Source organism: Pecten maximus, chromosome 15 (genome assembly GCF_902652985.1).
Source record: "Pecten maximus chromosome 15, xPecMax1.1, whole genome shotgun sequence".
NCBI classification, from domain to species: domain Eukaryota; kingdom Metazoa; phylum Mollusca; class Bivalvia; order Pectinida; family Pectinidae; genus Pecten; species Pecten maximus.
The window spans coordinates 32,960,383-32,974,407 of record NC_047029.1 but is presented as its reverse complement, the minus strand read 5'-3'; the positions used below and the strand labels follow the sequence as shown (position 1 = coordinate 32,974,407).

Genomic DNA, 14,025 nt, shown 5'->3' with positions numbered 1-14,025 from the left:
CAAGAAAGGAAATTTCAAAATATGACAAGCGCCTACCTTGATATCCGTTATACAAGCACGTGTCGTTCGAATTGACGGAAGCACAACAGTATGTGTGATGTGTTTTACAGTATCAATGCTATCCGAATAAACCCCTTCCAAGTATTATTTTATTTGCATTTTGTGCTGTGTAGTTCTATTTTTTTTAGTCATCAACGCGGGTGAATCGACTGGTGTTACTGGCATAGAGGAGTAAGATAATGTGTCTCATACTTATTACGATGCTCAAAAAGAGGCGAGATTCACAACATTTAAATTTTGAATGATTCTGGATGTTGAATGTCGCAAAACGAGCTACTCAAAATTCATGTTCTGATTGTTTATTATAAATCTGAATAATTCTAAATGTTAATTGTCATATGTCGAGCTATGCACCATTCAAAATCTTAATAATTTAGCGGAATATTTAACTTTATGTTTATGTAAAATTGTGCAGCTGAGGGAAGTTTTGTGGCGAAATAAAATGAGAGGTATCTATCACCCATTTTTTCCCTATTTTTCAAAAATTACTTCACATAGTGTGTCCAACTATTTATGTCTGCACGCCGAGAAAAAGTTACTTTGGTAAATGCTTGAGCCCCGTGACTTGTCCTGGATATCGAATAGTGAATTCTTGAATGGAATACCTTATACTGCATCTGTTATGTACATTGCTCTTCAACAACGGTATTTTAATCCTCTTTCAAAGATTAGATAATTTGCATAATTTGGAAACTGTAAGAACACATCAAAACTATCAAAGCATAGAACAGCATAACGTGTTATATAGGTTGTTCTAGTTCTACATGTAATATCAATAGCGACACTTTCTACATCATACTGTCTGATATAATCATAGTTATCATCGAACGGTCTTTTGTTGTTAAAGTCTGTAAGAAGACTGTCGCCTTTAATAAATGTCCCTCCTGTTAGCCATGGAGTCTCCAACATGTCCTCGGCAGTGTATTTCAATCAGGTAACACTATAAATCCGGAATCGATTCTATAGGAACTTATAGGAAAAGTCTTGTATAGTCTTAGTCTGTTGTATAATCCCTTTAGTCAATACATAACTTATATTTTCTATGTTTTACCTATTTGCATTATACTTGTTATGTTAACAATAATATATTTTGAGATCAAAAATTAAATCAGAGATTAATTCCCTGCTATCACAAAGAGACACGCACGGACATACTGTAGTCTCCGCCAAACACACAAACAGTTACTACACGCATGTATCCCTCACATACAAGTCAATGACCATAGCTGTCGAAATTCAAAACCCAAACCAAATATGTAATAGAAGTTCAAGTTATATTTTAAGTCATAGAAGCACACACAGAAAGTGATATTCTGTAAAACTTTTATTACGTTTCCCATTACATGTGAGGGAAAATTATTTCGTCACGTTAACAATCGGATGAATAATTTGAAACAAATAAGATGTTAGTAGAAACTTATTTTAATTTCGTCATTTCTACATGACATATATTTATACTCAAGCTGTATGCATTTGATTGCCTATTACACACTGAATAGTCGATGAAGAAAAAATTATTAATACCAGAGCACAAAACAATTTCCGTAACTTATATGAAGTAGAATGCAGTGACTTGAATTGTATTTATTTCTCGTAAAACACCCATTATAGAAATCACAGAAAGCATTTCGATAGTCAGTGTAGTAACACCAATCACTGGTCACAAAACTTGTACACTTTAAACGCCACGTTTTCCCGACATGATGTCACAATGATCTCCTGTCTTGTTGGATGGTGAAGTATGGCGTACGGTCGAGCGATTCCAAACATTCTTGGGAGAAGGATTCGATCCTTTGAGCCGTCATGTGATATCAGGTGTATGTCTCCCGATTTCATTCCACACACGTATACATTACCATCCTGGTCAACAACAATTCCTCGTAGCTCTTTGATACCTTTACACATATGCCGGAACACTTCCTTCCCATCATGTGACCGACATACGATGACGTCTTTATCTCTGTGGTAAAATAGTCCTTTCGGTGATGCGGGCACGTATATGTTGTAACCGCGTTTAGGTATGGACGACACCTGTTTAAAGTCTGAAGTTAAAATCTCGACAGAACTTTCAGTCCCGATCAGTATCTTATCTCCCAGAGTATCTATACCCCATTGATTTGGATAACTACTTATACTGTCGACAGTGGTAAGGACACCATCCCGAAATGTACACCTAATGACTGACCTATCAATTTGTGTTATTAGTAACTCATTCGGTTGAAATCCACGTGTGATATCAATAGGACGATTAGCCACACCATAATGCCTGATATACTCATAACTATCATCAAACAGTAAAAGTTTTCTGTTTTTGTAGTCTGTAGTGAGTAGACCTTCTCCTTCAATAAATACCCCTCCTGTCAGCCATGGAGTCATTGACCCACCGATGGCACCTTTATGTACAGACTTGACCAGAGATAAAGACCCAGTCCACACGTCAATACGAGGCGCTACTGATGAAGATGGAACTGCCACGTGTCCTACATCACTCACCATGTCCGAGGAGGACGTTGATTCGGAAAACGATGTCACGGACGATGTTGCCTGGAGTGTGTCAATGATTTGTCTGATAGATGTGAGGGAGTCTTGTGATGATGATGACAATGAAGAGGAGACTTCTAATCTTCCCACAGTTGTCATCACGTTGATGACCTTCTCTAATACGTCGTCATATATCATCTTCAATTCAAAAGTATTGTGCTTGTCTCCAGTCCTCTGCTGTAAACGCCGCACGTGACTTAGAAGTTGTGTCTTGGATTGTTCCGTTACAATAAATGTACCAACGTCAGGACTTTTTTCTTTTACCACCCTCATCAGTTGGTTGGTGTTTTCAATGTTTGCCTGAAATATCCTATTGGTGCGTAAGCGTTCATGTAGACTTTCTCGATGACGTCGGTATGTTACGTCTAACCCGGTTTGAAAACGTTTGTGAAGATCATCCAGCTTATCTTTCGCTTTCTTGATCATCATGGCCACATTTCTGGTCATTTTCTGGTAATCGTCTTCGAGAGTGGTCAGTTTGTTTTCGTCCTCTTCAACAATCGTTTTTGACTCGTCCTTCATCTTGCCTAACTCACATTCGATGACATCAAGTGAGAACATCTTTGTAGTATCTTCAAGGCTGCTGACATTCGTACACCTTCTATGTGACAGTGTCACGCACAGAACACAGCATAAGGCGTTGTGGTCGTGGCAGTATACTTCGATCGTCTTCCCCGTATGACGAGGACACGTGTTGTCAATGGATACAGGCATGCGTATATCTGTCTTAGAAACCTCGTCTATGGCAATGACTTTGTGAGTCGAAAGTAATTTGCTTCGTCGGTGTGCAACGCGACATGGCTGACACAAGGCTTCCGAGCATGTTTTACACCAGAAGGAAGCAATGTTCTCTTCGTCGTCAGCTAGACATCCGTGGCAGAATGTCTGACCTGATTCTGTCTCTTTATACGTTGATGAAGCGAACAGCTGGTTCCGAAGAAACGAACCGGCCCAAGAACTAACGGGAGCATCCTTGTTTTGAGGGTAACACGGACTTTCGCATACCGGACAGGGGAAGTACGTCCTGTTATCTTCTGTGACGTATTCAGAATTTATATAGGTGTCCAAACAACCCGTGCAAAACGTGTGAAAACATGGTAGCTGTCGGGGTATGTTACATTCCTGGAGACATATCAGACATTTGAAGGTTTGATTGTCTATACGAGCCTCCGCCATGACAATTGTTGTTGTGTCTGCAAGTAAAAATCGAAAACATAAATCATTTCACGAGTGTTTTATAATTTCTACTGATTAATTATAAATATCATGTTTTACAATATGCCATAAACTTAACAACGACAAGTTTGATCAAAGACCACAGAACGATTACTTTATAATTAAGTGTAAGATATAACGTTTAGTGGTGTTGCAAAATATAGACAAATCGCTTGAAGATAGGACATTGACAAGTCAAATAATTGAATTATTATATTGTTGGGGTTTTGTATGAAAATATCTGCCAACAGTATGTATATGTACTCTAGAATATTAGCGTTTGTAGGTTTCCTTCCAGTTTCTTTAGAAAACATAATAGAAATGTATGTTGCCATTATAACCATATTACCTTTTTAAAGTACATTTGTATTTAAAACAAATATGAATTCGTTATTGCTTAGGAGTGTAATTAGTTATTTTGAGGTCGGAGTTGGCTGGTAACTGTTGGGACATATTTTTGTAAACATTGGTATCTGGCAAACATTTGCCTGTGTAAACGAGTAGATTTTGCTTATTCTGTGGTTAAAATAGCCATAAATTGTTTAAACTTAAGTGAAACATAGGTCTGATATCCAACAACTAATCGTTGTTGATCATCAATAAAAAACAATAAATTTACACGGGAAACCCTTGTCTGTACTTTCGATTTCCATATACGTATAACAGGATTGTACATTAAAAAACAACAGACGTTTAAAGATTCACTCCACTTCCGGTACAGACACCTGTTCCACAACGGTATACAAACACATACATCACAATTAATTGAAATGTTTTAATCTTATCTAAGACGTCATATAAAACAAAACACGTTGTACATGGGTGTGCAAACAAACGCGATTTTGGTCCTCAGTAGAAACCGTGAGAATTAATGTATTTTCAGTTGATGCTGTTGACTACACAGACAATCTTATAATCTTACACATTACTGTATATAAAACAAAAGAAGAACAAACAACCAACATCTATTGTGTTGAATAAATGCCTATATATGGATATACTTACACCGTTTTTCCTAAGAACAGACGTCTGCATGACACTTTGTGCGCCTCGTTTCCGTGCTAAGGGAGACAACACGGAGTAAATATGTTCCAATCAAAAATCGATGATTGAATTTCAACAAATGCTTTCAACTAAAAATTATATTACCTGTGTTACTACAAGCCAAGACGAATGTGTAACGAAAAGTGAAAAGTGCCGATATTTCATATAATTGAGGCTCTTTGAAATGCCTTAAGAAACTAATTAGATATTTTTTAATTATTTCTGACCTCTCCTATGATATATTAAGAGAAACCCGATGTGAAAAACAAAATCTTAATCTCAAATGAAGATGAAAACAAAATGAATCAACAGAAGATTTCAATAGGTGCATTTATAATGATGATAATAGCTTGAAATTTTATATACAGTTATATCACAGCAACATAACCGCCTTAAAGTGTTTCACAAATTCTTTTCCGGCCAATGTCTTTCTCAACTCCCTGGCGAACATACATTCGGAGCTGCCATTTCGGCGTTTCAGCTTATACATACGATATTTCTTGCATTGTCCTACCACTTACTCATTTCATGGATTACTGCCAATTGTGTTGTGGTATCGACTGATAATTATAATCGAACTCCTGTAAACGTTTATAGAACAAATAATGGGGTGTAGCGTTTTGGGCAAGCCCATGTACGCCAGTCGCTCTATTGTGGTGCAGAAATATTTCCAAGTTATAGTTTTCTTGTCGTGGGAGGGCGACCGAAGGGAGCCAAGAGGCTAACTTTATAATTAAATAAAAAGTTATCTTTATATGTATGTTAGTTATCTTTACAAAAAAATATGGGTATATATGTATGTATGTTCAAAAGCGAAATTATTGTTTGTAGATTGGTGGTCAAATAGGGGCGGTATATATTTTGTCTGTTATGGACCCCGGGTCTAAGACCACCAGTTACACCCGACAGTCCAGGACGTCACTGCTGCCGTAAGGTACAGTACTTAATGATTTTGCCGGGCTTGGCTGGATGTATATATGGTCCGGGGAGTCCATATGGTGCTTGAGGCTGTATGCGTGGATAATAATAGTATATAAGTAAAATAAAACAATGCGGAAAAAAGCGCCAGTAGACGATTCACAAAAAGACAGAGGATTTAAATTGAAAGGGAGGAGAAAAAAATCAGTAGCTGTCTTATACTTATAAAAGTAATTATATATGTAATATATGTAATCATATAAGCAATTTATATGTGAGGGGGATAATCTGACCAGCTTATTTTAACAAGTTACGTATTAACTACGTATTAAATTTACATGTTAAAAAAAATTTAAGATTTAAAAAAAAAAAAAAAAAAAATTTCAACTAATTCCTCTGCCACAGGAATAGTTGTCTGTACTGATTTATTTTCTATGTTATACCTATTTGCATTATCCTTGTTATGTTAACAATAATACATTTTGAGATCAAAAATTAAATCAGAGATAAATTCCCCGCTATCACAAAGAGACACGCACGGACATACTGTAGTCTCCGCCAAACACACAAACAGTTACTACACGCATGTATCCCTCACATACGAGTCAAAGACCATAGCTGTCGAAATTCAAAACCCAAACCAAATATGTAATAGAAGTTCAAGTTATATTTAAAGGTTAATTCTGACTTCTCTGGAGACAGACCTTTTCTATGTTGATACAGATAAATGATAAGTCATACAAGTACACACAGAAAGTGATATTCTGTAAAACTATTATTACGTTTCCCATTACAGGTGAGGGAAAAATTATTTCGTCACGTTAACAATCGGATGAATAATTTGAAACAAATAAGATGTTAGTAGAAACTTATTTTAATTTCGTCAATCCTACATGACATATATTTATACTCAAGCTTTATGCATTTGATTGCCTATTACACACTGAATAGTCGATGAAGAAAAAATTATTGATACCACAGCACAAAACAATGTCCGTAACTTATATGAAGTAGAATGCAGTGACTTGAATTGTATTTATTTCTCGTAAAACACCCATTATAGAAATCATATGAAACATTTCGATAGTCAGTGTAGTAACACCAATCACTGGTCACAAAACTTGTACACTTCAAACGCCACGTTTTCCCGCCATGATGTCACAATGATCTCCTGTCTTGTTGGATGGAGAACTACAGCGTACGGTTGAGTGATTCCACATATTCTTGGGAGAAGGATTCGATCCTTGAAGCCGTCATGTGATATCAAGTGTATGTCTCCCGATTTCATTCCACACACGTATACATTACCATCCTGATCAACAACAATTCCTCGTGGCTCTTTGATACCTTTGCACATATGCCGGAACACCTCCGTCCCTTAATGTGACCGAGACACGATGACGTCTTCATCTCTGTGGTAAAATAGTCCATTCGGTGATGCGGCGACGAAGGTATTGTTACCGCAATAAGGTATAGAGGCTACCTGCTTAAAGTCAGATGTTGAAATCTTTACAGAACCTAAAGCCCCGAGCAATATGTTATCTCCCAGAGTATCTATACCCCATTGACTTGGATAACTTCTTATCCTGTCGACAGTGGTAAGGACACCATCCCGAAATGTACACCTAATGACTGACCTACCCATCAGTGTTATTAGTAACTCATTCGGTTCAAATCCATGTTTGATATCAATAGGAAGGTTATCCACATCAAAATGCCTGATATACTCATAACTATCATCAAACAGTAAAAGTTGTTTGTTTTGGAAGTTTATAACGAGTAGACCCTTTCCTTCAATAAATACCCCTCCTGTCAGCCATGGATTCATTGGGCCACCGATGGAACCTTTATGTACAGACTTGACCAGAGATAAAGACCCAGTCCACGCGCCAAAACGGGGCGCTACTAATGAAGATGGAACTGCCCGCGTCCTACATCACTCAGCATGTCCGAGGAGGACGTTGATTCGGAAAACGATGTCACGGACGATGTTGCCTGGAGTGTGTCAATGGTTTGTCTGATGGATTTGAGGGAGTCTTGTGATGACGATGACAATGAAGAGGAGACTTCTAATCTTCCCACAGTTGACATCACGTTGACGACCTTCTCTAATACGTCGTCATACCCGATCTTCAATTCAAAAGTATTGTGTTTGTCTCCAGTCCTCTGCTGTAAACGCCACACGTGACTTAGGAGTTGTGTCTTGGATTGTTCCGTTACAATAAATGTTCCAGTGTCAGGACTTTTTCCTTTTACCACCCTCATCAGTTGGTTAGTGTTTTCAATGTTTGCTTGAAATATCATATTAGTGCGTAAGCGTTCATGTAGACTTTCTCGATGACGTCGGTATGTTACATCTAAACCGGTTTGAAAACGTTTGTGGAGACCATCCAGCTTATCCTGAGCTTTCTTTATCATCCTGGCCACGTTACTGGTCATTTTCTCGTAGTCAGCCTCGAGAGTGGTCAGTTTGTTTTCGTCCTCTTCAACAATCGTTTTTGACTCGTCCTTCATCTTGCCTAACTCACATTCGATGACATCAAGTGAGAACATCTTTGTAGTATCTTCAAGGCTACTGACCTGCGTACACCTTCTATGTGACAGTGTCAAGCACAGAACACAGCATAAGGCGTTGTGGTCGTGGCAGTATACTTCGATCGTCTTCCCCGTATGACGAGGACACGTGTTGTCAATGAATACAGGCATGCGCATATCCGTCTTAGAAACCTCGTCTATGGCAATGACTTTGTTCGTCGAAAGTAATTTGCTTCGTCGGTGTGCAACGCGACATGGCTGACACTAAGTTTCCGAACAAGTTTTACACCAGAAGGAAGCAAAGTTCTCTTCGTCGTCAGTTAGACATCCGTGGCAGAATATATCACCAGTTACCGTCTCCTAGTACATTGCGGAAGCGAACAGCTGATTGCCAGAAAACGAACGGCCCCAAGAACTAACGGGAGCATCCTTGTCGTGAGGGTAACACGGACTTTCGCATACCGGACAGGGGAAGTACGACCTGTTATCTTCTGTGACGTATTCAGAATTTATAAAGGTGTTTAAACAAACCGTACAAAACGTATGAAAGCATGGTAGCTGTCGGGGTGTGTTACATTCCTGGAGAAATAGCAGACATTTGAAGGATCGAATGTCTATATGAGCCTCCTCCATGACTATTTTTGGTGTATCTGCAAGTTAAGAACGAAAACTTAAAATCATTTCAAGAGTCTTTCATCAGTGCCACAGATTTTTTATTTTTTTTTTTCAATTCAACATATTTTATTGACATGATGTTAAGTCAATAGGATTGGACATCAGGCATAGCCTATCTTAGTCCTTTCCTTATAATTAACAGATGGTAAACAAACATAGACCTATATACATATATGGAAGGTTGGTGAGGGTATCAGGGGAGGTAATTCCTTAATAATTACAAGGATTTATTAATTTTAACATTAAATAGTAACCCTTAGGATATTTAGTTTAGCTAATTGATTTATTATTTACTAAATGAATATTAAACGTAGTGTATTTTGTAAAGTAGGTGTATATATATGATGATATTGAGTTTATTCCCCAAACAGATACAGGCCATAAAGTCCATATGTTTAACACACAAGCCATCCACTGAAGAGGATCAAAATTCAATTTCATCCTATAGAAACATATTAAGTTAGTAGAGTTACACCAACTCTTGAAAATAAAATGATTGTTTCAAAAAGACCTTTATAGGAATTACCTCACTTACTTTACATATAAGCACAAACAAATAAGGTTATAGATAAAATAGATTAACAGAAGATAAATTGTTAATAGACTGCCCAGAGTTCATTATTACATTAATCAAGTATATTTGCAATCTAATTAAAATCTAGATGGTCATTATTACTACGTTACATGAACATCTAACAACATCCCATAAGGGGTCACGTTCTGATGACCTCTGAGATGGGTGTATTTCAATTTCAGGGCGAATTGGCATTTTGTCGAAGCAAAACATTTCGTCACAGCATACATCTGAAGCAAACTATTTCGACACAGTATAAAGCAATATGCTTTATGGGACGAAATGACTTGAAACAAATTGACAGATAATACAAGCTATGCACTCTAGGTAGTCATGCTAATTCGGACATAAAAATCACTTCCAAGATTCTGGAAGTAGTCATTTGATTGGCTAATCCAAAAGGTCACCCTGACGTAACCCCTAATGGGATGTTGTTAGATGTTCATGTAACGTAGTGAGAATGACCATCTAGATTTTAATTAGATTGGTATATTTGGTAATCAAGAATAAATAGACATTGTTCACTCAATTTCATATTACATATTCTAAACATGTATTTAGATGTCTATTTAATTATATTGCTGTATAATTGGAGTCACCAGGGGTTAAAAAGAAATATTAAAAATATTAGATCATTATACATCAGACATGATTTCAAAATCTCTTTGATTGCAGGATGAAATTTGAGACATGTGTCAAGATGCTAAAATTTTGAATATTATTACAAAGAGTACATCCATTGACAATGACATTGGTACATAAATTATTATGATGTGGATGATTTAAATATAATTTTGATATAAATTACATTCAAAGAAATAATGTGATATAGTTTCCACAGATTGATTGCATTGACACATTGGAGATTCAATTAGATGATAATTAAAACGGTCGTAATTTAGATTACTTACGTTGTTTCTTAATTGGCATAGAATAATGTTTATATCACGCCGGCCAGAATATTTAAATACATCAGTTGTAGTGGATATAATATGGTGATTGTTATTTAAAAGTTTTTTAAATTGATTAGTAGAGTGAATATTACTGATTTCAGGAGCGAGTCTATTCATTTCATTTAACATGGATGGGAAAAAACTTTCTAAATAAGTTACTGTACGACATAAAGGGGGGTCAAATAATCGAACTGTACGGAGTGGATATCTAACCAAGGTTTATTCATGAATATATGGTTCAATAATTTCTCTTAAGTAATCTGGGGTTTCATTATTTAATATTTTGAACATTAAGATAAGTTGGTGTTTTTGCCTTCTGCAACTCAATGATTCCCACCCTAATTCTGCATATAGTTTTTCATGTGAAGTACCTTTGCGTAAACCAGTAATTAATCTAGCAGCATCTAATTGAATTGATTCTAAGAGATTTTTTTGTATTTGTGAACAGTTATCCCAAACAACATCGGCATATTCAATAATTGGCCTAATGTAGGATGTATATATGGTTGTTAGAGACTTCCTATCAATTCTAGTTTTTAATAATCTTAAAATGTTTATTCTTTTTGAAGCTTTATCATATATATTAGAAATGTGTTGGTTCCACTTGGCATCATCACTGAGTGTTAGACCAAGGTGTGTATGTAATTTATTTGCAGTAACTGGTTCATGATAAAAATTTACAGCAGGGTGATCTTTATTATTTTTTCTAGAAAATATAACTGATTCTGTCTTAGCAGGATTAAATTTAATATCCCATTTATTAGCCCATTGTTTGATATTAATTAAATCATTAGTGAGACTTTAAGCTATTTCAATGGGGTTATTATCACATATACCATACAGAGAGGTGTGATCTGCAAATAGTTTTATCTTATTAGAAACACAGTCAACAATATCATTAATATAGATTAAAAACATCAGTGGTCCGAGGACTGAGCCTTGAGGAACCCCAGTTTGAACAGGGTCAAATGTCGATACAAAATCTTCAGTTTGAACTTTCTGTTTTCTGTGTAATAATTTTTTTTAAACCAGTTTAAAAGATTACCTTTAATACCATATAACTCCAGCTTGTAAAGCAGACCATCATGCCAAACCCTGTCAAATGCCTTACCCATATCGCAAAATATGTATCTAATTTCTTTGTTTTGATCAAGACATTTAACAATGGTATGGTAGATAGACAATAATTGATTTACAGTAGAGTCATTGGGTGTAAAGCCAGACTGATGTTTAGTGATAATTTTATAAGTGGTGAGGTAATTATATAAGTATTTAAAAATAATCTTTTCTAACATTTTACTAAAACATGATGTTACAGAAATTGGTCTATAGTTAGATACCTCATTGACTAATCCTTTACCTTTAAAGATAGCATTAATATTTGCCATTTTCCAGCTAAGTGGGATTACACCTGTTTCAAGAGTTTTGTTGAATAAAAGAGTAAGAGGTACATATATAGATGATAGTAGATTTTTTATGACTTTAGGAATCATATTGTCTGGTCCAGCAGGTTTGTTACTATTTAAGAGGAATAACTGATCTTTTACATCCTGCTGTGTTATAATAATGTTGTCAATGGAATTGGGGGAATTCTGGATAATTTCTGGAATTGGACCAGTATTTGCTGATGTTGTTGATATGGAAACAAAATATTTATTTAAACACTCAGCTTTGTCAAATGGATGTTGTATAAAAGTGTTGTTGTGTAATAGTGGGGGAATAGATGTAGATTTATTATTAATATTAAGAACATTTCTTGCAATTTTCCACCATTTATTGGGGGGAATAGATTTATCAGAAAGTGGCTTTTGTAAATTTTCAATATATGTGTTTTTTGCTTCTCTTATCTTAGTAATAATTTCATTTCTCTTAATTCTATAATTTTCCCAATGGTGCATGGAATTAGTAGTTTTTGCTTTCCTATGAACTCTATTTCTTTGTCTTATAAGTAATCTGATATCATTAGTCATCCATTTCTTATCATTTGGTCTAACTGTAACATATTTACTTGGTACACATTCACTGATTAAATCATTTACAGTATTACATAAAATATTATTAAATTCATTCGTATCATGTATATTGATTAAATTATCCCAATCCTTCTCTAAAATATGTCTGTTCATCTTATCAAAATCATCATCTTGATATATAAAGATTTTTTTACGATAAGATTGTTTTTTGAAAACTGAATAGGAGATAGTGAATTGAACCAGTGAATGGTCACTACATATTGGAGGAAGTACGGATGCATTTTAATCAGACTTGTATTATTAGTAAAAACAATATCAATTGAAGTTGATGAAGTTGGGGTGATACGAGTAGGGTCCTTTATGAGATTTGAAGGTTAAATTTAGCCATCATTCTAGCCAGATTTGAATGAGGTTGACGATTAAGCATGTTGACATTGATATCACCAGTTATCACTATGTCAAGATTTGTGTTAATGGTTTTTTCAATGATGGTGTCCAGAATGTCCCAATATCTAACTGCTGATTCCGGTCGATATAAACAAGCCAATAAAAATTTTCGAGATTCCATGTGGACCTCTACCCATAACATTTCAACTTCATCTTGTTCAAGATCATGTCTTCTTTTAGTAACAATAATATCTTTATGATATATTAAAACTCCACCACCGGGGCTAGTTTTCCTGTCTAGTCTGTGAATATTTTCAGAATAAGATTGAATCATTAGTTCAGAATCATGTATTTCAGGAGTGAGATGTGTTTCAGTTAGACAGATAATGTCACTATCATATAATTCAGCTTCAATAATATCTATTTTATGTCTTAGTGATCTTATGTTTAGGTGGGAAATATCAAGGTTGTGTAAGGGACCTGGATTTAGTACAGATAAATAGAATGTCGCCCGTTAGGGCGACATGAAATATTTATCTGTCACCCAAATTGTATTCATATCGACTGTATACTACCATTTGGTAACAGTTCAATGCTTATATTTACATTCATAATTTTTTTATTTACTGTAGCTTAAGACGCGTTTAAATTTGCCGGTCCCCCTATCACTGACGTCATCAGGTTCAAATACCGGAACAGCCGAAACTTCCAGAAGGATTAATATAGTCCCTCATGTCGTTATTAATACCAAACACATACATTGGTTTTGCACAAATTTGGCTTTATTTTCTATTTCATATACGTTTGTAGATATCGTCAAATTATTCACAATTGCATAATTTCTGATTGTTTAAAATCCAAGCCGTTTTTCAGCGCAATGCTATACGGTTAACAATTAGAAGTGATGCGGCTTTGAACGGGTATTGCACAGGACAGACTCGATTCCTCGGAAATACTTCAGTTTCTATCGACTGGATTTACATTATTTTCAGAAGAATATCAGTTCTTAAATTCTAAATGAAAGTCGTCTTGACAGTAGATGAAAACGATTCCAAAGATATTTCGTTCGAAACAGATTCAAGTCTAACCAGTCGCATCTTAGCAGACGACTTTTCAACTTCACAGGGGCTCAATTTTGTAAGGTAGGCCT

The 14,025-nt window shown here is 35.7% G+C and overlaps 2 protein-coding genes across 2 annotated transcripts; both read right to left on the bottom strand.

The window, feature by feature from the left end:
- Positions 1-1,361: 1,361 nt before the first annotated feature.
- LOC117344403 (probable E3 ubiquitin-protein ligase MID2) lies at positions 1,362-3,785 on the bottom strand. Its single transcript, XM_033907147.1, has one exon. It carries the CDS (start codon positions 3,775-3,777, stop codon positions 1,714-1,716), a length of 2,064 nt encoding a protein of 687 aa, XP_033763038.1. The 5' UTR covers positions 3,778-3,785; the 3' UTR covers positions 1,362-1,713.
- Positions 3,786-7,683: 3,898 nt separating this feature from the next.
- LOC117343395 lies at positions 7,684-8,490 on the bottom strand. Its single transcript, XM_033905736.1, has one exon. It carries the CDS (start codon positions 8,488-8,490, stop codon positions 7,684-7,686), a length of 807 nt encoding a protein of 268 aa, XP_033761627.1.
- Between the last annotated feature and the right edge of the window lie 5,535 nt (positions 8,491-14,025).